The 23,855-nt window shown below is 44.5% G+C and overlaps 2 protein-coding genes across 3 annotated transcripts; both read left to right on the forward strand.

Annotated features, from left to right (window-relative positions):
* Positions 1 to 10: 10 nt before the first annotated feature.
* Positions 11 to 1,913, forward strand: LOC122104534 (translation initiation factor IF-2-like). Its single transcript, XM_042675456.1, has 3 exons — positions 11 to 198; positions 839 to 950; positions 1,119 to 1,913. Exons 1-3 carry the CDS (start codon positions 11 to 13, stop codon positions 1,911 to 1,913), a joined length of 1,095 nt encoding a protein of 364 aa, XP_042531390.1.
* On the forward strand, positions 175 to 23,751 carry Cdc42ep3 (CDC42 effector protein 3). Of its 2 annotated transcripts, none has more exons than XM_042675507.1 (2): positions 175 to 198; positions 21,656 to 23,751. In XM_042675507.1, the coding sequence occupies exon 2, from the start codon at positions 21,891 to 21,893 to the stop codon at positions 22,653 to 22,655; it is 765 nt and encodes a 254-aa protein (XP_042531441.1). In that variant the 5' UTR covers positions 175 to 198; positions 21,656 to 21,890; the 3' UTR covers positions 22,656 to 23,751. The 2 variants fall into 2 exon arrangements, with proteins under 2 accessions (XP_042531441.1, XP_042531440.1); XM_042675506.1 differs by lacking the exon at positions 175 to 198 and adding an exon at positions 1,063 to 1,307.
* The last annotated feature ends 104 nt before the right edge of the window (positions 23,752 to 23,855 follow it).

The raw sequence follows: 23,855 nt of genomic DNA on the forward strand, positions 1-23,855 counted from the left end.
AAAACGACCCATGAATGCCCCGGGCTCACGCTCGGGCCCGGGGCGAGGGGGCGGGCGCGCAGTGGGTCGTGGCGGGAATGACCGACGGGCGCAGGTGTCGCCGCAGGCGGAATTTCACGCTCGGGGACAGCAGCTGCGCCCCGCGCGCCTCCGCCCTCGCGCGTCTGGGGCGGCCGCCACCCGCTTCCGCAGCTTTAGGTAAATCTCCTTCCTCGACCCGAGGGGGGGCAGGGAACGCCTCCCTCCGGGGAGGAAAAACCTGCTGCGTCTGCGCTTCTTCGGCGTCCTCGCCGCCCCCCCCCCCCCGCCCCTCGATCGGAGCCCCCCCCGCCCCCCGATCGGAGCCCCGGGCGTCTCCCGGGCGCTAAATCCGCTCTCCGGGTTTTGGAGGCAGCTGCGAGGGGAGCGAGTTCGCAACTGTCAGAAGGCGACCCCCCCCCCCGCCCCCGGACCCGGCTCCGCCTCGCCCCGCCCGCTCGCCGTCTCCGGGGAACGGGCCCCGGGGGGGCGGGGGGGAACGGGCCCCGGGGGGGCGGGGGGGAACGGGCCCGGAGGGACGCGGGAGTCGCCATCAGGTGGCTCTGCCTTCCCCGCGCGTCGCCCGCCCAGCCGCCCTGCGTCCGAGCCTGACACCGCTAGGTTCGCTTCCTCGGACGGGGAGAGACGGGGACCCGAGGCTTGGCTCGAGCGGCGGGGGTGCGGGCGGAGTCCCATTGTCCCCGGGCACCGGACGGGTAGGTGGCAGCACTCCGGGCTCCCTCTGTGAGCCCAGCGCCCCGTGGCCCTTCTTTTGTGCCCAGGGACCGTTTTTTTGTGCCTTGGCGGCTTCTCTTCGGAGAGCCCACTCCCCGCCCCCCCGAGGGTGGCGCCGGGAAGGTAACAGTGGGTTCCCATTGTCCTCCGTGGGCCGCCAGCGGTGGGCCCTGCGCGTGCGCCGCAGCGGCGCACAGGTACCGCGGCCGCCCGCGCGCCAGCCCCGCCCCTCGCGCCCGGGCCCCGCCCCCCGCAGGCCCCGCCCCCGCCGCCCCGCCCTCCGCAGGTTCAGGGCGCTCGTCCCGCAGCCGCGCGCTCAGTCCGGCTCGCACCTTCTCTCCTCTGCCCGTTCCCGCGGTGCGCAGCGGGCCGAACCGATCAGAGAGACCGCCGGAGACCCGGACGCCGACCTGAAGCGTCTTCGTGTGGTCCCCGCGCGGATAACGCCGGGAGCACGCGCCGCGCCTGGATCTGCGCGCCACCGGCACGGACTGCGTGCGCCCGCGGGAGGCGCCGGTGCCCGGCCCCGGGGCTGGGGTCCTCGGCGGCTGTGGGTAAGTCGGTGCCCGCCCAGACCTCTCGTCTACCTGCGCGCCTGTCCGCGCCGCCGGGAGGGGGGGGGCGGAGGGGATGGCTTCCGGCGCTTGGTCGCGAAAGGCTTGGGAACCTCGGCGGGCGCGGGGGGACCCGGGCGCCGCCTGCTCGGCGGGGGTGCGGAGGGCCTTGGGGCTGTAAATGCCGCCGGGGGCGGGGAGGGGGTCGGGCGGCCCACGCGGAGCGCTGAGCCTCCCCGCCCCCCCCCCCGCGTTGTTCCCCACCGCTTTTCAGGGTGGGACTGCGCGGCTGCACTGCCCCCCTTGGAACGGCTGACAGCCATTCCTGGACGCCCATCGCGTGTTTCCATCCGCGAACGAGCAGCACTGGGCTGCCGCGCCCCTCCCGTTGTGTATTTGCACCCGGATGGCACATGGGGTGCACCCTGCACATCTGTGGTGGCAGCTACCCCCGTCCCCACCCTTGGGTGCTCTCTCCACGGGCGACACGGAGGCGAGGCTGCCAACCTACAGATCTGGCAGTTGCATTGCTTTTGTGGTTTCTTAACAGCTGAGCGTTTACAAGATCCCCCCCCCCCCCCTTTCTTAGCAACTGTCTTGACATAGACGGGTATTAGACACAGGAGGAGGAATGGATCTGGCCATTCTTCTTCTTTTTTTTTATTTTTATGAATTACTATACTCCACCCCCTCCTCTCGCCTTTGAGAGGCATGTGTTTCATCTTATAAATAGAAAGTAGCATATTTTTTTGGCAGGACCTCCTTTATACTGTACCGTCTAGGAGAGGTCAGTTTAAAAATAAATACGCACTTGAATGATACATTACCGAGCCGGGCTGGAGCTGGGACAAGCCGCGTGGATAGCATCATCAAAGCCCAGAGCACAGCTGTGTTGAAAGGAGTAAAAGCCCCAGAGTGGGCTCCGGCCAAGACAGTCAAGTGATTACATTTTGTCTTTAAAAAATAAAAGTGAGTAGATTAAAATGAGGGTGGGAAAAGGAATGTCAGGAGGATTTAGAACATGAATCTTTCCAGCCCTGATGTATTTAGGGGAGTGGGCTGCTGATGTGTTCTGAGTGTGCTGGGTGCTTTGGGAAGGAAACTGATGGACGTGTTAGGGAGACAAAGATTCCTTCTCCAACTTGCAGCTCTTAGCTTCACAGTGAAGTTTTTGGCTGGGAGAGGGCTGAAGTACTGTTTTGGGTTTTTGTTTTTGTTTTTTTCTTAAGTACAAAAATTAGGAGGGGAGCAGATAACCCGATTTTAACAGCAAAGCCAGTTTGGGGATTTCCTCCCATAAAATAAAAGGCTAGCCAGGAAGCAGCAGAATGCCTTAAACTGAGTCAGCTGAAAAGTCTAAAATACAGCTTCTCTTCTCTTCTGGATAGTTCCAGAAGTCTTCTCTTTGACATCACCTGTAGTGCAGGGGGGTTGAGAATGAACTCCTTGGATATGTGTGTGACACAGACTCTTCAGAGCAAAGCACTCAGAAACAAGGGGAGGGGGCAGTTTGTGGATTATACAGCGCCATCTCATGTAAAACAAATGATACATCTTTCTGTAGTCAGAGGATGGTTGAAAATCTCTTTGCAAGGCTTCCAAAAAAGCATAGATTTCCCAATAGGCTTAACCCATGGCAGAAAACAGGACTACCTCCCTCCCCCGCCCCCCCCCCCCCCCCAAGGCTCACAGATAAGAACTTCAGAGAAGTTTGGGAGCCTCCAGGGATTTCTGGCAATTTCTATTTTCCAGTGGTGTCATCTGCTAGAGATTTACACTATGAATTCCATGACTAGAACACAGTGCTAAGGGCGCCATGCCCCTGCAGACATGCAATAAGAGGAGCTCCCCTCTCTTAATCTGAGCCTGAAATTCTGTTCATAGAAAGGCAGCTAGAGTAGTGTTTCCTTTCCCCTTTCTATGTTTTTTTCCCCCTTCTTATTGTAAAGTTAAATGTGTGAGACACCTAAATAGAAAGCCTGAACAATGATTGCAGAAGGGCTCTCCCCCAAGCTGGTTTGCCCTGTCTGCTCTCCAGCTTTTCCTTTAATGTGGTAGTTTGTTTTATGTCCAACATATTCACAAAAGCTGCCCGTTTCCACTTGTAAAATTCCTAGTATTCAACAGCATTGGGAGTAAAGTCACTTTAACCCGCATCACCCAAAGATTTTTTTTTAACCAAGCCATAACATTTTTACAAGCTGTGTGCCCATTAGCTATAGCATGTATCCAGTGGGTGGAATACAATTCTCAAATCTAAACAGCCTCCACAAAGGCTGCTGTGACTTACTCTGTTTTATTTTTGCACTTTTAAAGTATATATGTTCTTGCTTTCGGTCTGATTTTATATAGGCCTAGGTCAATTTCTTTCTAACTAGAATCTGGTTTTCTTCTAATTGATTGAATAAGAACTTAACATCTATTTTTAAATATGCACTATGTTTGCCAGAGAACAAGTATAGTTACTTGAAACTAGTGGATTCAGCCAGCCACAAAATCTCTCCCAAGCATGGAAGCCTGAGAATTGTTCAAGTGTTCATTACTCCTGATGTAACAAATACTTTGGCCTGAAGTCTGAACTGAGTGCTCAGTGGTTTCTACCAATTATTCTATGAAAGAAGACTTGTTCATAACTCATCTTGTAGGTGTGGAGACTGAGGGCACACCAAGTTATATTAGATGCCCAAATTAAGAAAGTAAATACCTAAATTTGTATATGCAGAATAATGGAGCTTCTGAAGCAAGCAATTATTTGAGTGAAGGAGAGAAAAAAAATACTTTGAAGTTATTAAGTCCCTGGGTCAGACTAGCCTCATTCTAGGACTAATGCTTGTGTGACTTTGAGCAAGTGACTTTAACCTGTGTATTTCAGTTTGTCCATTGTAACATGCAGTGGCAGTGTTACCCTGAGTATTCAAGCAGTTGAACAATGTCACACTCAGGATTATCATGCCTGCTCCCAATAGGCATGATATATGGTTGATATTACCAGTGTTGCTTGGTTTTGGTAGGTACTGAACACTGGTCCTCTCATTTAACATTTGTAACTTTGCTATGAAATGCATGGGAACCCCCTTCTCTTCCACAGGAGAACACACACGCACAACAGTTTAGTAACTTGGTGAGGATCACACAGCTCAGTAAGTAGTGGTAGCAGGGTTTGAACTCAGATCTGTTTCACTTTTCCCTAATGCCACACCCTCATGACTTGGAAGGAGGGATTGGAAAGCTATTAAGTCCCATTATTGTTATGGCTTTTGGCCTCTGGCAAGGAACTCATTTGTATAACTCTGTGGAGCAGTATCACCACCCAAAGGAAGATAACAGTAATTGCCACCCTTAGAGAATACAGTACGAATTATTTAATAACTAACATTGGCTTTGTCCTACATGGATGGTAGTAACCTTCTTCTACAGTGAATCCAGCATGAAACTGCTTGAGTTAACATAAGCAGTTTAATTTAGACCGAGAGATTACTAGGTACAAATATGGAACTCTGAAAGGGGAAAGAAAGACCTGCCACCACCAAAGAGAAAGCATTTCAGAGGCCAGGGATGTTGTAGAACTCTCATTATATCCTGTGTCCATAAGGCCTGGCCTGAAGTCCCTGACAACAACTATTACCCAGAGCAGAGTGGAGAGAAAGGCAGGAACCACAAAGAGGCAGCACAGGAAGGCCTTGGGCTCTGTCCTTGCTGTATGGGGCCAGTAACAGTTCTGCATATGCCCTGGATACTGCTAGATAAACTTCTGGTGTGAAAGATAAAGCAAGAAGGCCTTAGATACATAGAGAGTGTATGTGTGCACTCAAAACAGCCTGCCAAGCCTTCACTGGGAAGTCACCCAGGAGCTGCTCAAACTGTTCAGAATAGCTCAGGAACCGTTCAGAATAGCTCAGGTTGCCTCAAAACCAGAGGTGACAGCCCTGGAGCTGTCCAACTCCTTTGGAACCTTCTCTTCTCTGTTCCTGCCTCCTCCTTTTAAACCACAAAACAGAACAATACTCACAAGAAAGAAAGTAGCCAAGTAGTTCTACAGCAGTAGTTTGAGAGCTCTCCCTTAAAATAATAATAATAATAATACAGCAAAAATAAAAACAAAAACCTTTAGCCTGGTGGATTATTTCAATGCCAACTTCAACCAGAGCGGAATAATAAACTTTGACAATGCCTTTGGTGGAAAAGCAGTTTTAAAAATTATACAGTTTTGTAATACGAAGCATAGCATTGATATTGAAAAGTGACTTATTTCTGGATTTGGGTTTTTTGTTCTGCAGGGTTTTTATAGTTCAGGCTGGCCTTAAACTCTCAACCTTTTTTTATCTCAGTCTTCTGAACACTGGAGTTACAAATGTATACCACCATGCTTGGACGAAGAGACTCTTTCTAAGTCATCTAGTGAAATGTGAAAATTGGTGAGCTCCAAACTAGTGTTTGCTTAGTCGTTACTGTTTGCTTGTCATTAGTTAATAGTAGTTAATTAGAATCCCAAATTTAAAAGTAAAAGAAGAAAGGATTTTTCAGTGCTTTTGGAAATGTTTGCACATTTTAGAAAGTTAGGAGTGATCATATACCAATAGCTAGCGAATATGACTGCCTATACATGTACACTGAAAACTGAATCACCTCAGGAAATGGTTCTGAGGGAAATGATTTGGATGAAGATCCCCATCTGCAGGACAGGGAGTTACCATAACAGTGTGCATAGTGAGTCTCTACATAGAGATCGGGTCCAGAGTATCTTCACAGAGCAGCTACAGGACTGGTCTGAAGAAGATATACTCTAGTACATAAAAGAAGCTACATACTACAGTATATCTTAGCATCGCTGGAACACAAGACATTCTTGTCAACCAAAAATGGTTGGTACAGGTATAGAACTGGAAGAGAATACCAGAAGATGCTGGCTGAGCTGGAGGCATGGCTCAAGTGGTAGAGAACCAGCTGTGAGCAAGAAGATGCCAACAAATGTCTAGTGGTGCTGTGATGGGGACCATCCAAGGATAGGAAAGACTAGAGATTGGAAAGCTGAGGTGGTAATCTTAGCTCTGACCCAAATGGCGTAACATTGACCTCACAGGGTCTCTTCTGATTTCTAACATGAAACATTTGGTGTTAGATGATCTCAGATAATCTCTAGGCTAGAATCCAATGAGTCAGGATCTATGTCACCTATTAGCATAGCTATCATGCTAATAATAAGGTGAATCCCTAGTTGGAAGTCATTAGAGCAGTACAGCTCTTTGGGAGAGCAGCCTGAGCAGGCTGGAAAGTAGGAACTTCAAAGGCAGGCCTCTATTTAGACAGCTTACACTTTTGGGAATCAGTCATGTTCTGGTGACAACCAGAAGGTCATATGTGTAGACACATGATGCTAGTGATAGATCATTGTCATACATTTAGTTGTAAAAGCCATGTTCTATTCAAATATATCATGACAATTTAGGCTTCAGACATTGTTAAAACAAGCAAAGGTATTTTGAGTGAAATGCAGTTTTACTGCTTGGAATGTGTTTGATTTCTTACCCTTTTAATTTATGTATTTATTTTAAATTTTTTTTCTTGCCAAAGGTCAGTTCAGACTTAGGCTTTTTACCCCAGCAAATAACAAGGCTCTATGCTTTTAGTGAGCAGCTGGCCACAGGCAAATCCCTCCCTTCCTTCTCAGAATGGTGCCTCTTCCCATCTGCAAAGAAGTAGGGAATTGGAGAGAAGCATGGTATTATCTAAACTTCTGGCTCTAAGTTTCTATTCAGATTTTCTTTTTTTCTGAGTATCTTGTGCCTTCTCCATTGTGACACGTGGTGCATTTATCATCTTTTTTGGAGAGGGTGGAGAGATTAAGACAGAATCTCCCTATGTGGTCCAGGCTTGTCTGACCATGCACCACTGTACCCAGCTACAGTGATCATGTATTGATCCATGTGGATTCTTAATTAGACTACCTGGAAGGCAAGGCTGTACCTATTTTATCTTCACCTTTTCTGCTTTACAAAGGGATTTCGTTTTTTGAAATAGACAATCTCGCCCTATCTATATTACTAACTTTGCTCTCTAGCATCCTCTTCTAGTTAGCAATTGTTGTCTCATGTAAAACATAATCCAGTAAAATCATTTATTCCTTGGCTAAACATTCAGATTCAAGGGGTAGGTGGTCCTGATGGGCAGGATCATCATTCATTACTGTGGAAATAGATAGAACTCCCATTGGGCCTTCTCAAAGTCTTTGCAGATGAGCAGTTACAATCTCCACCAAATCTTCTTGTGTTTTGATTGTAGTACCCAGGGGTCTACTTAGAGCAGAGTGATTATTTCTTAGTGTTGGCCTAGACCTTCTAGGCCACGTACATGGGAGTATGTTCATCTTATCTGCCTCCACACAACCAGGGCATCATTACTAAGACAGCACCTGGCCCTTCATAGGTCCTTAGTGGATGTTTGTTGTTGAATAGATTCACGAGTGGCCAGCCTTTGGGCTGGTTGAAGGCTTAGGGAAGCCGTATCTCACTGGCTCCTGTATACAAAGTCCTAGCCTGAGTGGAAGTAGTTTCCTTGCTCTTAGATGACTTCAGGACGAAGCAAGCACTGTTTCAAATGTTTTGCTTGAGCCCTTGGGGCTCCAAAAGACACTGAACACAGCATAAAGAACCACTATACTAGTATCCTTTGTCTCTGACATGAGATGTAAATACATCTTGAGCACAGATAAGTGTGTAATCACTGTGGTCTATATGTGTGTACGGAGCAGGAGTTGCTCCTTTAGGATGGTATGGTAGAGGCTATCTGCCCCAAGTCCTCCCATTACAAGAACGCTTACATGCTCCATCTCTGTTTCCCTCCCTCCCTGCCTTACCTCTGGAGTTCCAACTGACACCCAGACCCAATTGGGAATCTTCTCAGAGTGTCTTCTTACCTGCTCTTCAGTGACTAACTCAAGCTGCTTTGGACTCCTTCTTCAGTCCCCATCCAGCTTCCTGTTTTATTTATTTTTGTTTGTTCAGTACTGTGCATTGAACTCAGTGCCTTCCTCCTTTTACTTTGGTCTGTTTTTGATAGGGTCTTACACTTTTGCTTGGGCTGCCATCCTTCCTCTTCCTCCTCCCAGGTAGCTGAGATTACAAGCATGGACCACTGCACCATGCTCCTCCAGACACACATGCCAAACTCTGTCCTTGGGACCGTATAGAACAATCATACTGAAAGGAAGTAACAGTGTGGCTGTAACTGTGTGTGTGGCTCCACTTTTTCCACTTAGCTGCCTGTTCTTCTCTGGTGGCCTCTGGCATCTAGAGTCCTTTAGAAGGTGTGATCCCCAGGTGCGTTCTAGGACTTATGCTAGTGGGTCCTGTGCAGCAAGCCTTGGAGAAGCTATAGCTCTTTCAGCCATGGTCTCAATCAATGTCAGTTCACAGTAAGCTCGTGGTGAACTAAAATGCCCAGGTCTATTTTTTTTTTAAGAACTGCTGGCCACATCCTGCCTCATTCTGTACTTACGTGATTACATAATTAACTTTAGCCCAGTGCAAGACTTCCTCCTCACTCTTATTCAGTTTATTCCTGTGGTTTTCCTCCTCCCCCTTCCAGTCTGTCAAGGTAATTTTGGAGCCCCGTTTGTCAGTGGTACAAGGAGGCTCCCTGTGGGTCCCGTGCTATCTTCCGATAAGGGCATCTGCTATGCCTTTCAAGTCAGTTGGCCTATCAGTAAGATTCTTCTCATGTTTGGCTAAAATCAGCCTTTGGTATGTAATCTACCCATCTAGCAACTCTCAAAAAAGAAAACCCCATTGCTGAGTGAACTTATCAGTGCCTACTGAGCAGTGCTCAAACCTCAATTTCTTAAAGATATGATAGTCAAGTTATTTGGCAATGTACATGTGGTCCACTGCTTGCCTAGCATGCCTAAGGCCCTGAGTTTGATCTCTAGCACTGCAAAACAAACAAATGAAAAACATCAAGTCTTTTACTATGTGTATTTTTTAAACAATTGTGTATACATTTTTCCAACGCTCTAAAATATGGATGCTTGATCGGAAGGACAGAAGTATTTGTAGGACCTTGGGCTGTGACTTCATCAAGTCTGGGAACTCACACCTTATATGAAATATAAAAATCCTTTCCCATGACTACTGCTCCACCTTGAGCTTCCCTTTTCTATAGAATGACTATTGTAATTTCTCGAGATTTCCTAATACATGTTAGGTCACATAGGCCAATTTCCCTTCTAACCAGTTTCCTTTTGGAAGGAAAGGTTAGAAGAGTGGGCTCATTGTTTTCTCCAGGACCTCTTTTTTTCAGTTGTACTTGACTATAGCCAGGGGAACTGAATCATTCATGGAACTGTGTTGTCAAATTTGCCTTGAGTCTTAACTCTCTAAGAGTCTATTTGCACATTCCAGACATGGATAGAAGTCATTTCCCTTTTCAAAAGCTTGTCTACAAATATTTGTTATAATCCCAAAGATCTGTACCATCTTGTAAAATCAGTCTGGTTTGTACTGATACTCTGTTAAGATTGTTACCGTGCACGGATGGGGGGAAGTTAAAATGCCTTACAGATGGGAAAATGAAAGAAAGCCTTTACCACCAGAAAACAGATGACAATGTCTTGTTAAATAATTTTTGTTTTTCCTATAGGACTTGTAGACAGACTCCATCATGTATTTTCAGCAGGGCAAGCAGGCTTGAAGAAGAAGCTGGTCAAAGCTGTTAAGTTTTCTTATTGTTCATTTATTCCATAAACATTTACTCAGTACCTCCTGTGAACAAAGATCATTCTTTCTGAACTGGGTATGGTGTCTGTCTGTAGCCACTTGGGTGGCTAAGGCAGGAGGACTACAAATTTGAGGCTAGCCTGGGCTAGCTCATAACAATAAAAAAGATCTTCTCTTAGATGACAACCTGCAGGGTGGCCAGTGTAGTCCCATGCTGGCTTGTCATGGCTATAAAGGTGGGCCTGCCCACAGTAAGTGGGGTGGTTTCTGGAGGATTCCTGATAGCTCACTTTGGGATAGTTTGGAAGATAAAGTAGGAGAGAAGAGATGCACAGGGACAGATGAGGATCAGATACTCTGATGTGGCAGCACAGTGAGGGACAGAAGTAAGGTGGAGGCAGTGGGGTAGCGGAGGGGGGACATAATGAGACATAACTATGGAGAATGAGGTAGGAGGAGGAACCAGCATGACAGTGGGGTTTGGGATTTGGATGACTTTCTGCCAGTTACCAGGAGAAGAAAGTGGAGAGGGCATATGCCCCGTCCAGGCAGAGGGAAGAAAAAAATCTTCCATCTGCAGAAGAAAAAGTCCAGTGCTTCTCAAACTCTAATCAGGGCCACTGTTTATTCATTTGTTTCAATGTTCAGTCCATCATAATGATACTACTGTGTACAATGAAGTAGCAGTTTGGCCACATGTAGCTCTTATGCAAGTTCAACTGGTTACATCTCTCAGACTTATTCATAGTCTGTTCTGTGGAGGAAAAAAAAAGTTACTGATCATATGTTTCATTGTTATAGCAATGGCAAAGCATTTTCAAGAGTTTACTTCTTAAAATGTATTCTCTCTCTCTCTCTCTCTCTCTCTCTCTCACCAGTACTGGGGCTTTGACTCAGAGCCTGTGCACTGTCCCTGAGCTTGTTTTTGCTCAAGGCTAGCACTCTACCATTTGAGCCACAGCACCACTTCTGGCTTTTTCTGTTTATGTGGTACTAAGGAATCTAACCCAAGGCTTCAAGCACTCTAGGAAAGCACTCTGCCACTAAGCCACATTCCCAGCCCTTCTCTATCTTTTAAGTTGTGGGTTCCAATTCAGTAAATCTTTATAAATGCAATATTTCTTGATCCAGTATATCTTGTTACCCTTTTATTTTTCTCCCCCATCTTTTCCAGCTCCATACAACACACTCTCTCCAGTTATGTGATTCTATTTTCACAATATATACATTGAATATAATTACTATATTTGGCCATCTTTCCTCTCGTTCATCTGTCAAGAGCTTATTTTTAATTTCTGTATTGATGGATCCTGTGCTGTGAATCTGGTCCATGGCCCCACTTAGCGCAGCACGGTTCAGCCGTAGGTATGTGCACGGCCACTTGCCAGTGTGATTGCAGGGGACAGACAACCCATCATGAAACTCTGTAGACAGGCCAGTTTAAGGCAGAGGTGTAGCTTTCTGTCAGAATTCTGTATTTTAGACTTTGAGGACCACATACAATCTGTCTCCCAGTTGCTCAACTCTCATCGTGTGGGGCAAGAGCAGCTATACTCAGGTTTCTCAACTGCTTTTCTCAACTACGTTTGAAACGAGATAATCTTTTGATCTGGTGACAGTCTTTGAGCAATGGAAGGTGCCAGTAGCACTTCTCACCTCAATCATGAGAATCAAGAATGTTTCCACACATTGCATTATGATACCTGGGGGTGGCAGGAGGCAAACAAAACCACCTCCAATGAGAATCATTATGCTGTAGGCAGTACTTGAGTGAATGCTCATTCATCCATTATGTGTTCCACTGAAACTTTATATATATGTATATATATATATATATATATATCTGTGTGTATATGTATGTATGTCTTTGAGCAGCAAGATGCTAGATTAGACTCACCTACTATAGTTTATAGACAGGCAGAAGGAAAACTAAAAGAGCCTATTCAACAGAATTTAAGGCCTTTTGTTTTTGGAGCCTACAAGGAGGCTATATAAGTGACTTACCAACAGAAGCCCTCATTTGTAGCACCTTCGTTTACCTTAGTCTTTTTGAGCTTTACTATTTACCCAGAGGCATTAGACATAAAGTCACAAAGCCAGAAAACAGGAAAATGACAAATTGCATAAGCTCTACACAAACCCTAAGAAAACCTCCAAGACAGGGAGCATGGAGGCTGGATTACGTGAGGTGGCTTAGAGAAGACTTCCTCCAGGAAGGAAGTGACTCTGAAGCAGGTCTCAGAGGATGTGATGATTCGTGGCTGATGGTAAGAAGGTAGGAGAACATTCCACCTCAAGAACTTGGAGTTCTTAGTTTCAGAAAGTTAGGAGGGAAGTGAAATGTCAATAGCAAGGGAAGGGAGCTATTGTCCCTGGTGAAAGCTGTGTGATTGTCACATGCATGTGCTTCCTCTGAGAAAAGAATTAGCGGCACTTATTTTCTAAGAACAGGATGTTTGTTTTCTAACTTGAGGCTCAGGAGACTTTTTTTTTTTTCATTTTAATCTTCTGACCTCTACTATAAGCTGAAATTCCATTTGAGATTCTTTTTGACAATAGCAGAATGACTGAGAATTCATAATGAGTTATTAGAGTTGGAGGCTCAAGTGTCTAGGACCTCTCTTTTATTCACTATTAGTGTCTGACAAAGCCGAGTTGGCATCTCTGCCTGTCATTGCTACTGAAATCTCAGTGCTATAAGATGTTAGGTAGTTTTGGTTTGCAGTTCTTATGTGATCAGGTTGACAGTAAAGCTGTGGCTAGAATTCTAATTGCTCCATCTTTGATTGACCTGAGATATGAGCTTAAGCTGAGATTATGTCCTATGAGATACAATCCAGGTATTATATGCGGTGATAACTTGTTTGGCTATCTTAGAAAGCACTTAGATATTAGCCATTACTTTTCACATGTGTCCTGTATCATGATGCAAATTCTAATAGGTTAATGGATATAACATCTCTGAACTTGAAGTTCAGCTGCATGCCGTATGTTATGAGAGGAAGAAAGATAAATGTGCCCATTCATGCCTACAGAAATACTGCTTAGATAGTATATTCATTCATTCATTCATTCATTCATCAGATGTGTGCATATAGGCAAGAATACAGTTCATACAAGGGAATCTGTCATGGAACTGGTGAAGAATGGAGTGGCCACTGCTATATAGTACAAATATATACAATGTTGGTTTGATGCAGGAAATGTGTATTCAGCCCATTCAAGGAGTAGTGGTGATTGCAGAGTGCTTTACCAGGATGGAAGAATGGAAATCCCTATCTTCGTCTCTTCATCCCACTGGGGAAATGGAGTATTCAGAATGTCTAAATTTAAGGATGTGTCTGTCTGTCATAATGCAAAGGACTGAGAACATGGCCCTCAAAGTTCACATGGAATAAGAGTCCCTAATCTGGACTTGTGGGTACCTGTCAACTTACTTGGATCATTTGAGATATACATATCCATTCTTCTGTTTTGGGGCATCCTGGTTTACCCTGTAGCTTAGCTGTGGTGAACAGGGTTGAAATAAACATGCCTAGCTCATGTTTTTGGTAAAACAGTTTACTGACCAGGCTGTGTACATTTGCAAGATGAAGCTAAGTTTGATCATTCTACTATTACCACAGTTGGGGTTTTACATTGGAATAATTGCTGACTGAAATGTTAGTAGTTCTTCTTGTGAGCAACTAAGCAGCTTCTCATGTTCTGTGCTTTTGGAAAGAGTTTAGAATGAATATCATGGCTAAATTTTGCTGGAAGTCAAAATCAGTTCCTGTATTGGTATAGTCTCACCCTAAGACAGATACATTAGTTACGGTGTATGTGAACAATTCACAGCCATGGCCTTATTAGATTCCTATCCATCAAAGAAGAGTGCTGCCTGGGTGCTTCTGACCAGCCCTGAGGCTGAGTCCTATGTTAAACCAGTCATGCAGAATGAACCAGGCATGAAAAAACTTGCCTGCACCTGCCTCAGTGTAACTGTCAGGAATCAGTGTCCATACTGGATCCTCCCCATTAACCTACTTTTATAGAGAAAAGGCCCTCATGGCCTCTCTAAAACAGCACTGGGACCCAGTGGAATGGGTGTTCTGCCATCCAGTTTTGTTTCTAAAAAATCTTTCAGATAGTACAACTAGGTGCTATCAATGTGAGGAATGAATACAAACGAGTAGTGAGTCTCATATGGAATGTATGGGGCCCAATATAATCAAGGTTGTAAAAGGAAAGTAAATACAAGCTGCAGCTGAGTCATAAATGAGAAGTCCACTTACAAATAATTGAAGGTGAGGAGGTGTATTAGACTTTCTGAGTAAGTCTATAAAATACAACCTACTCAGTCTGGTAAAGATTTGTACAGCGCAGCTCAGCTGCACTAGCTGTCTTGTAGCGTATAGTTCTGCTATCAGTTTAGAGGATATGAGGAGAGGATAAGAATCTAAAAATAGAAAAAGCATCATAACTCTCAAATGAGTGGAGTGGAACAGACTAGAAATATGAAAGGCATGCTCTTCAGGATGTTTTTGACTGAGTGTTCTCTGGTTACATTGAATTCTGCCTTAGACTTTCATTTAAGTTCAGTATTGGATTTCTAACACTACATTTCTTTCACCTAGAATTTTAAAGTGCTTTTTGTCTATCTTAGACAAGCCCTCTCACAGAGTTTACAAATCATTAACAAGATTGCATACACTGAAGTAGTAACTTCAGCTTTCAGATACCAGAGGTTGGCTATTCATCTCTATATTAGCCAAAACAACTGAATTTGAACAGAAAGCCTTTTTAAAGGATGTTCTATAAAGGCAAACACCTTTATAGTCTATGGGAATATAAATATATAATCTTTATATGGGAATGTGATAAGGGACCATAAAGAATTAGCAGTGATAGTGTTTCTGCATGAGAGGTTAACACCATTGTTTCAGGTACATTAGGGAAGCTCTTCCCCATGACCCCCTCCTCACATCCCCATTTCATGACCTGTTTGCTGCCCCATACCACTTTCCTGGCAGTCCATTCCATTTTTCAAGAAATCTGTGTTGCTCTTTGGAGAAGCCTGAATCTGTTTGCCCTAGGGCTTTCTAGAACAAGCTAATCCCTTTTCCCAGAGAATTAAATGAATCCCTCAGATCCCTAAAGATTAGTTTTCCCTCTGTTTTCTTTAAGCTGTTGTAGTATTTTTCAGTTATCCTCCTTAGAACATGTGGGAACATGTTCTTGGTAGCCTTTATCCTTTCTGAAGTGTGAAACCCAGCCACCAATATAGTTTTCTGGGGACTGAGTTCAGTGGACTACTTTCTTCTAGTTAACAGAAGAGGGAAATACTCCAGAAATGATTGGGGTTTGGGACGTGGTGGGAAGAGGCATCATCCTTCCTTAGGACTGTTGGTTCAGACAGGAAAGAATAACTTAATATTTTTCCTGGCTGAGTGCTAGGAGGAAGGACGCATGGCTACACTGCTGGGACAGAGGATGACATGATCACTAGTTGGGATACCCTTCAAGGATGTGATAACCAAGCCAGACAGGGGGAGGAGGAGGCAGGCTCACTTCCTGTAAGCAGAAAGGAAAGGACCTCAGGTCCCTGGGGACTGACGTGGGCACCCTGTCTCCCCACTGTCTCCCCACCTGCCATTTTCACACGTGTGTTTTAAATTAACATTGCAGGCTATTTTGCAGGATGCAGGGAGTTTTTTGTTCCCATTCCACAAAGAATCTAAAAACAATTAGTAGACAAACCAAGCATTCCTTTCTTAAAATAAATGGATTTTTAAACCTTACCTTTTGTTCTTTTTAGAACCCCGTGAGTTGCTAGTACAGTCAACTCTGAGTCATTCAAGAACTGATTCCCCCCCCCCCCCCCCCTTGCTTTTCCTCACCTGTTGGCTGTTGCTCTGTTTGGATATTTTCAGCTTTATTTTGTTTGTCAAAGGGATGATAAAGAAATGAAGCCAACCAGGCCTGGTGCCTGTTAACTCCCAATACTTAGGAGGCTAAGGCAGGAAGAGCATGAGTTCATGGCCAATCTGGGATCATAGCAAGATCTCATCTCAAAAAACAAACAAACAAAAAAACAACAAAGGACTACTTCAGGTTTTTTTCTTAATATTGCTGTGATCATTTTTCACTGTTTTCACTGTTCAAGGCAGTCAGTAGTGAGAATTGTTTAGCCTGGTGCAGGAATGAAAACCTAGCCGTCTGTCTTTCTTACCCAAAGTGTGGCCTTACCTTCCTTTGAGGTCCTCTGTTTTATGTCTTGACACACTTAGATTTCTCATAGATACTTGTAATGTCATGTCCATCTACAGCTGGTTACTATGTGCTAGACTGTCCCTCCCATCTGAAGAGAGGATGCTCGCAGGCTGGACTCCTTTCTTTGACAAATCTTACTCTCCAGAGACTAAAACTAGAATGTTTGTTTTCCAAGGAATGTGATTTCCTAGATTTCTATTATTTTATATGTCATCTAATAGGGGAAGGGAAATAAACCATAATTCATGAGCTGAAAGAAAGGGATGCAGTCATGGAGAGTTCAGATTTCAGGGATAGGGAAGGGTTTTTTGAGGAAGGTCCATGCATAGGAACCATTTTCCCATATGTCTTTTAAGATATCAGGAAGATATTAGGAGTGACAACTAACTAAGGAAAGTTGTGACAGAGGAAGTAAGAGACAGACCAAGTAAGGAGCCTTTAACTGAAAAAAGGGTAAAGACAGAAAAGCCAGGGACTGAGTGTGACTGGCCATTGACTAAATGGCTAGATGCCCCAGACTTCATGCTGGTGTTAGTCTCGACTGAGACACAGAGCTGTCAAGTCCCTTTATTTGGCTCAGAAAGGACAAGAGAGGGCTCGTTCTCCCACTGCTAGTCTGATCATTCGCTTCTGGCCCATTGGCTATCTTTTGGCCTTGCTGTCTAGCTCTGATTCATCCACCACTCTGTCTCCTGCTACGGTCCTCAGCAGCCCAAGTTGCCCTTTCTTAAAATAAGGAAGAGGGACAGGACTTCATGTCCAGGCATTCAGAAACATTCCATCAAAATGTTGTCCATCTGTGTCACCACCTCCCAAGTGAGAAAGCTGTGCCTTGAGCCTGGGCAACTCCAGGCTGCACCCTGATGAGGGTGCCCAGCCTGTGCTCTAGGGCTCTTGGCCTGTTCTCATTGCCCGTCTGACTGAACACATTTTTATTCTGAGATCTCTCCTATCCTTCAAAGTACAAACTGATGCAGCCTCTTTGATGATCTTTCCCTTACCATGCTGTGGTGAAAGGCCCTGCTCCAGTGAGGACCTTGTAAATCTGAGGTCATCATCCAGATGTGGCTTTGAATAGAATACCTTTTCCATAGAAATGGTTGCATGATGGTTAGCAATTCCCAGGTCCCACAGACTTTGCAGGGTCTAAACAACATGAAATCAACTCTTCAAGAATATGCAGTGTGAGCCCTGTGCAGTTACCGGTTATGTTTTAATATTTTTATATAGCCAGATAATTACATGTTAAAAATCCAAAATCACTAAAGGAGATATGGAGAAAGTTCCTTTCTCACTCTTGCCTGTCCTCTTCATTCACTCCCCCTTTATGAAGGCAAATACCATTATTAACTTCTTGTGTATGCTCCCAGAAATACTTTATGGATGTAAGCCAATACAGATAGATTCACATACTTTTGTATCTTTTATTCCCTTTGGATATATATATATACTTTCCATATGATGATATTGAACGTTTCATTTTCCTCTAGCTATAAATAGCATTCATTTGAATGGTATGTCTTAATTCATTTAACCAGTCCTCTGTAGATGGACATTTGGGTTGTACCTAGCTCTGGGTTCTGCTTGTTTAGACACCTGAATAATGTTTCCTGGTCCCTCAATGTGGTGTGAAATCAAGTCCAAGAACATGGTCTATAGGTGAGAAGATACTGTCTAGCTGCCTTCCATTGAGGTTGACTTATTCATGTTCCCACAGCCAGTGTGCCCAGAGCCTGTTCCCCATCCTCCTCAGCCCAGCACACAGGCTCTGAAGTGTACTCACGTCATAATTTGAGAAATGACTGGATTCCCAGGGAGTATACTCCCTAAACACGTGGCATGATCTCAGATAACATAACATGAGGTCTTGGTAGATGATTCAACCCCTGTGCCTCAGTAGTGTCTCATTTGTAAGATGGGTACATTAACATATTAGCAGCCCCACAAGTTCTTGTGAGTGAATGAGTACATATGGGAAGTTAGAACAATGATGGCACAAAGAAAAGCCAATGCTTACTCCCAAGATTATATGTGTATGTATGTCTATACATGTGTGTGTGTGTGTGTGTGTGTGTGTAAATGCCTACTCCTTATCTGTAAAGAAGCCACCCACCCTGTCAGGGGTCTGCATAAGCAATGGCAGAGATGAAGTTGAGAGAACAAGGGGAAATGGTCTTGAAAGGACAAAACCCATGGAAGCTTTGTAGATATGCCCTGGCTGCTGAGCTAGAAGAAGGTGGTAATGGGTACAAGAACCTTGGTGTACTGGGTATTAGCTCACCTCCCTGGGATCAACAGAATCCATGAGCTGGGAGAGGACAGATGACACAGAGAGTCATGGTCAAACCTGCCAGGCGCCTCCCACCATCACACAAGCCACCTCATCTGAGGTTGTAAGACTAGCCCTTTGCCCCGAATTTCTTTTCTTTTCTTTTTGTAAACTTCCAGTGCATTTGGGGAGCTTTTAGGATTAGGATATAGTAGACACCTCTGAACTTTTAAGCAGTAATAGTCTGTATGTCCTATAACATATCTGGCTCTTTGTCCCCCTTCCCCTTTTTCCTTTTACATTTAGCCTTATTATTTCCAACCTTTGTCCCTTTGCCACTGACATAAATCCTCAGAGCTCACTCGTGTCTAGAGATTGGGCATTCCTTCCTGAGGGAGAAGCAGCTTTCTTTCTCCTTTCTTCTCACCACCCCAGATCTTTATTTGGTTACAGAGTAGATGTAAGTGACCCAGGTAGAGTGGCAGAGAACTACCCTCTGGCTGCCTCTTCTTGGGAGGTTGGAAAGAATAATATGGACCAAGTTGTGCTGGATCCTGGCCTTGCATCACCCTGCTTCACCAGCTGACCCCAGGCAACCCTGACTTGTAGTATCTTTCCATGGCAGCTGCCATCCTTGCCCTGTGTGCCAAGGCCTCTGCTTCATGGGCAGCCGTTCCTCGGGGCTGCTCACCACCTCCTGTGGTCTCCTCAGCCCAGCAGGCTGTCAGCCGTCTTGTGGCCAACGAGGCAGGAGAGTAGTGCTGGGTCCCTTGGCACTTAGGGGAAGGAACTGCTGATATTTTAGCAAGAAACCCTGGAATGCTTTTGTTTTTTGTGTGTGCAGGTCCAAGGCCTTGACCTCAGGGCCTGGACTCGGTCCCTGAATTTGTTTTTGCTTAAGGCTAGTGCTCTAGTTGAACCACAGCTACACTTTCTCCTTTTGAGTGGCTAATCTGGAGATGACAGACTCTTTGACTTTTCTGCTCAAGCTGACTTTGAACCTTGATCCTCAGAACTCAGACCCTTGTGAAGCTAGGATTGCAGGCATGAGCTGCCCGACCTACTAGTTTTAACTTTTGTTACTAGGATAAGATCCAAATAAGAGCTAAAATTAAGACTATTTAGACCCATAACCCTGTTGCATTTGGCAGCTCCCTGGTTAGCCTGTTCTGAAGAGTAAAACTGCTACATGGGCCCCTCTCCACATCTGAAGCCACAGTGGGTATCTTCCATTTATCCTTGCTTCCCTTCTTAGGCTTGCCTGGCTAGACAACATGCATGTCCACACACTGAGACGCTGCTGTTACCTTTGCCAGTGGGTGTTGGAGCACAATCCTTGTCACCTGCCACTGATAAGTATATTTAAAACTCTTGTTGAAAGGAAAGAAATATGGGGAAGATGCAGATGGCCTCCAGCTGCTACAAAACAAATGTAGCAAGCCACTATCTTACCCAGCCCTTGTAATACTGTTGTCAGACTGTGTGGCCAGAGACACAGAAGAGGGAGATTGCAGTGAAGATGAGGAATAGTTTAGCTTGTGCATGTCATCTGATGCAACTGAAGACCTGGAGGATTATTTTCAAGAGAAAGAGCGTGTATCTCTGGAGCTTTCTTCTAGCTGTTCTTCATTGCTAATCTTATAGTGGTTGTAGGGGGAATGGGTTTTCTGTGCTGCTAAAAAAACTTAATGGCTTGCATCAACCCCTATTGATTATCTCATCATTTTTGTGAGTCAAAACTGAGCATGACTGAGAGTCAGGGTCTCTCTGTGTTGGGATTAAGGTGTCTCACTAGAGGCTCAACCGGGGCAAGTTCACTACCAAACTCCCTAGCATCCTTAGCAGAAGCCATATTCATAGCCTTTCTCATAGTATGACAACTTACATCCTCAAAAATGGCAAGAGGAATGAATGGTCTGACTGTCTGTCTGTCTCCTGTCTGTCCCTCTGCTGCTCCCTTTCCCTCTCTCCTCTCTGTTTTTTGGGATAAGGCCTCTACGTGTAACCCATACTGGCCTCAAACTCATTGTCTTCCTATCTCAGCTCCCTGATTACTGAGATTACGGGTATGTGATGGTGTTAGCACACCTCCTACCCGCTCTCTTCCTTATTGGCTCAGATAGTGTCTTCTGTTACATAACCTACATGAGGCATGACATACCTTTATACAGAAGCAAGTCCCAAGTTCCACCCACAAAAGCAGTAAACCGGCAGGAGGCAGATGCTAGAGCTACCTTAGAATCATACCTACCACAAGCAGAGGCTACAAGCCTGACCAATAATGTTTTAAAATATTGCTAAATGAGAGCCCCACTGTATTATATGTTTTTGTGAGTGATTTTTAAAATTTCTTTGTTTGGCCCTACTGAGGTTTGAACTCAGGGCCTAGTGCTTCTAAATAGGGGCTTTACCATTTGAGCCACACCGTTCCACACCTATTATATCCTGTATGATCATCATGTTTTGTCTTTGGAATGAAGCAATTTTGTGGTTTTCTTTCCATCTCAAAATATCTCAAACCCTGAAATTCTCACCATGCTACAATTTGATTCCAACATTTAATCTTAATAAGGTTACATTAATCTTGTTTTAGTTCAGGGGAAAACAAAAGATTTCTGATAAAGCACCAAGAAAAAGAGGGACTTAAAATCCTCAAAAACTTGTGAAACATGGGCATGGCCACAGTTCAGAACATGTCTAAGATTCTTGTCTTCTCCTATTCACTGTTTTTAAAAGGCATTTTGTTCTTTTGCTTTGGTGTGAATATCAGCAAGACTAATACTGTTTTGTTACTGAGTTCTTTATATAAATACGATCAATGTATTTAATCAAATAGTCTTAGAAAGGAACTGGAAATTCCATTTAGTAAGTGATAAGTATCCAAACCAAGCCTTAATGGAAAGCATCCTTGAAGATGTGAGAACAGGTGAAGAGTCAAGAGGCTTAAAAAAAAAATCACTGTTTTTTTTATAATGCTTATCTGAGAAGGAACAGAATAAAAGTGGGCTTTATGAAGGTCTGAACCTGCCATGATTTACAGCCTTTTGTGAAATAGGCAAGCCTGAGTAGTGCAGAAGGATGGGAAGATCCTAATGTCTTTGTTTTTTTTTCTCCAGGTCTCCTGGTGTTGTGGAAGGAAGCGGATGATGTAACCAGCCTCCAGGAAGCCCAAGGTTGCCAGAAGCTCAGCAAGGTCTCGTAGACCCCTGTCATTTCAGGGCCACTTCTGCAGCCACTTGATAAAAATGGTATGACAGTTCCTAGCAAAAAGAGCTTTCCAGAAACGTGTATTACCGGTGAAGAAAGTAGCCCTTTTCCCCTTTTGTGAAAGAGACATTCGCAACTTCCAAAATGCCAGCCAAGACCCCAATTTACCTAAAAGCTGCCAACAACAAGAAGGGAAAGAAATTTAAACTGAGGGACATTTTGTCTCCTGATATGATTAGTCCTCCCCTGGGAGACTTCCGCCATACCATCCACATCGGCAAAGAGGGCCAACATGATGTCTTTGGAGACATTTCCTTCCTGCAAGGGAACTATGAGCTTCTGCCTGGGAACCAGGAGAAGGCGCACTCGGGCCAGTTCCCTGGGCACAGCGAGTTCTTCCGGGCCAACAGCACATCAGACTCTATGTTCACAGAAACGCCCTCCCCTGTGCTCAAAAACGCCATCTCCCTCCCAACCATCGGAGGGTCCCAAGCTCTCATGTTGCCACTGTTGTCACCAGTAACATTTAATTCCAAACAGGAATCCTTTGGGCGGCCCAAGCTGCCCAGGCTCATCTGTGAGCCTGTCCTGGAGGAAAAAGCTCAGGAGAAGAGCAGTTTGCTGGAGAATGGGACAATCCACCAAGGAGATGCCTCCTGGGCCTCCAGTGGTTCAGCCTCCCAGTCCAGCCAGGGCAGAGACAGCCATTCCTCCAGCCTGTCGGAACAGTACTCCGACTGGCCAGCCGAAGACATGTTTGAGCATCCTGCCCCCTGCGAGCTCATCAAGGAAAAGACTAAGTCTGAGGAGTCCCTCTCTGACCTGACAGGTTCCCTTCTCTCCTTACAGCTGGATCTTGGGCCCTCATTTTTAGATGAAGTGTTGAATGTCATGGATAAAAATAAGTAACAGCTCTTTTCCTTCAGAGTAAAAAGGTACCAAAATAAACAACATCCCCCCCCTCCCCCCCCACTCCACACACACACATTCAACTAACCACAGTTGAAGAGAAAAACTTCCCTGACTATTTTCTTTTGGTTTTGGTTTTTCTTCTTGCAATTAATTATATGATACATTTTCTTAAAACAATGTTCTTGTTCCTATAAGGTATTTTTTTTACCTATCATGCCCTATTTGCAAAAACAAGTTAGAAAGCAGCAACACCAAAAACCTGGGCTGGCACTAAGAGGAAATGAGTCAGAGCACATTTTCCGCACGATCAGCTCACAGTTTTGGTGTTTTTTTTTTCCTTGTTGTTGTTTATTTGTAGACATGTAAGAAATCTGGCTTGGCCAGGAATTGGCTCTGGCTATGAAAAGGCTGAGAGAAGTGCCCCGAGGAGCTTCACCATTCTCCAGCATTTTCTGAACAAGAGGAAATCAAAATGCATTTAACACCTAAGCCTTTTTTTCTAGACTCTTTTGTACAGTATATTGTTTGGGTTCACCGTAGGCGAATTCTCCCAAGTGTTTAAACTTTCTGTGTTTTCACATTTGAACAATTTAATGGGATTTGGGGATTTTTTTCTTGTAGTTCTTATATATTCCTGTATATTGTACCTATATTGCAAACTTTTGACTGTCAGCTACATGTTGGTTAAGACACAAGCAAGGTATTACTGTAACTAAGTTATTTTTAAAGTTAAAATATATTTTTATGTGCCTTTGGCTTTTTATTGCAGAGTCTACATTTTATAGATAATACATCAAATGTCATTTGACTTGTTTCCGTGGGGCTCCACTGTAAGCTGTGTATATGTGTATTTTGAAAAGCGTATTTGTTATCAGCTTTATTTTTTGTTCCTTCATTATGTGTTAGCATACTTTTAACAGCAGCCAATAATGGACTGTAAGATATAAAGGCACAGGTTTGCTTTTGATGCTTTTGCAGAGACTGTGACCTATACCATGTAATGTTATTTGGAAATATGGGTATTTTAGTACAGTACATACTTGGATTTCCTAGGTACTTCATACCACACAATAAAAGTAAATGTTAAAATGAACTTGCTTGTTTATAGTAATAAACAAAGACATGGAGAATATTTTAAGTCTAGCTAGAAAAATTGCTTCTCTAAAGTGGCCTAAAACCTTTCAAGTAAGGTCAGAG

This window comes from Dipodomys spectabilis, unplaced genomic scaffold (assembly GCF_019054845.1).
Source record: "Dipodomys spectabilis isolate Male_0828 unplaced genomic scaffold, ASM1905484v1 ptg000026l, whole genome shotgun sequence".
Taxonomy (NCBI): Eukaryota; Metazoa; Chordata; class Mammalia; order Rodentia; family Heteromyidae; genus Dipodomys; species Dipodomys spectabilis.

Bases quoted from the DNA above. Each gene is read 5' to 3' on its own strand.
- LOC122104534 (XM_042675456.1), top strand. From the start codon at position 11: ATGAATGCCCCGGGCTCACGCTCGGGCCCGGGGCGAGGGGGCGGGCGC. The intron at 199-838 runs GTAAATCTCCTT...TTCTCTTCGGAG, and splicing joins ACCCGCTTCCGCAGCTTTAG to AGCCCACTCCCCGCCCCCCC. The intron at 951-1,118 runs GTACCGCGGCCG...CGCGGTGCGCAG, and splicing joins TGCGCCGCAGCGGCGCACAG to CGGGCCGAACCGATCAGAGA.
- Cdc42ep3 (XM_042675507.1), top strand. From the start codon at position 21,891: ATGCCAGCCAAGACCCCAATTTACCTAAAAGCTGCCAACAACAAGAAG.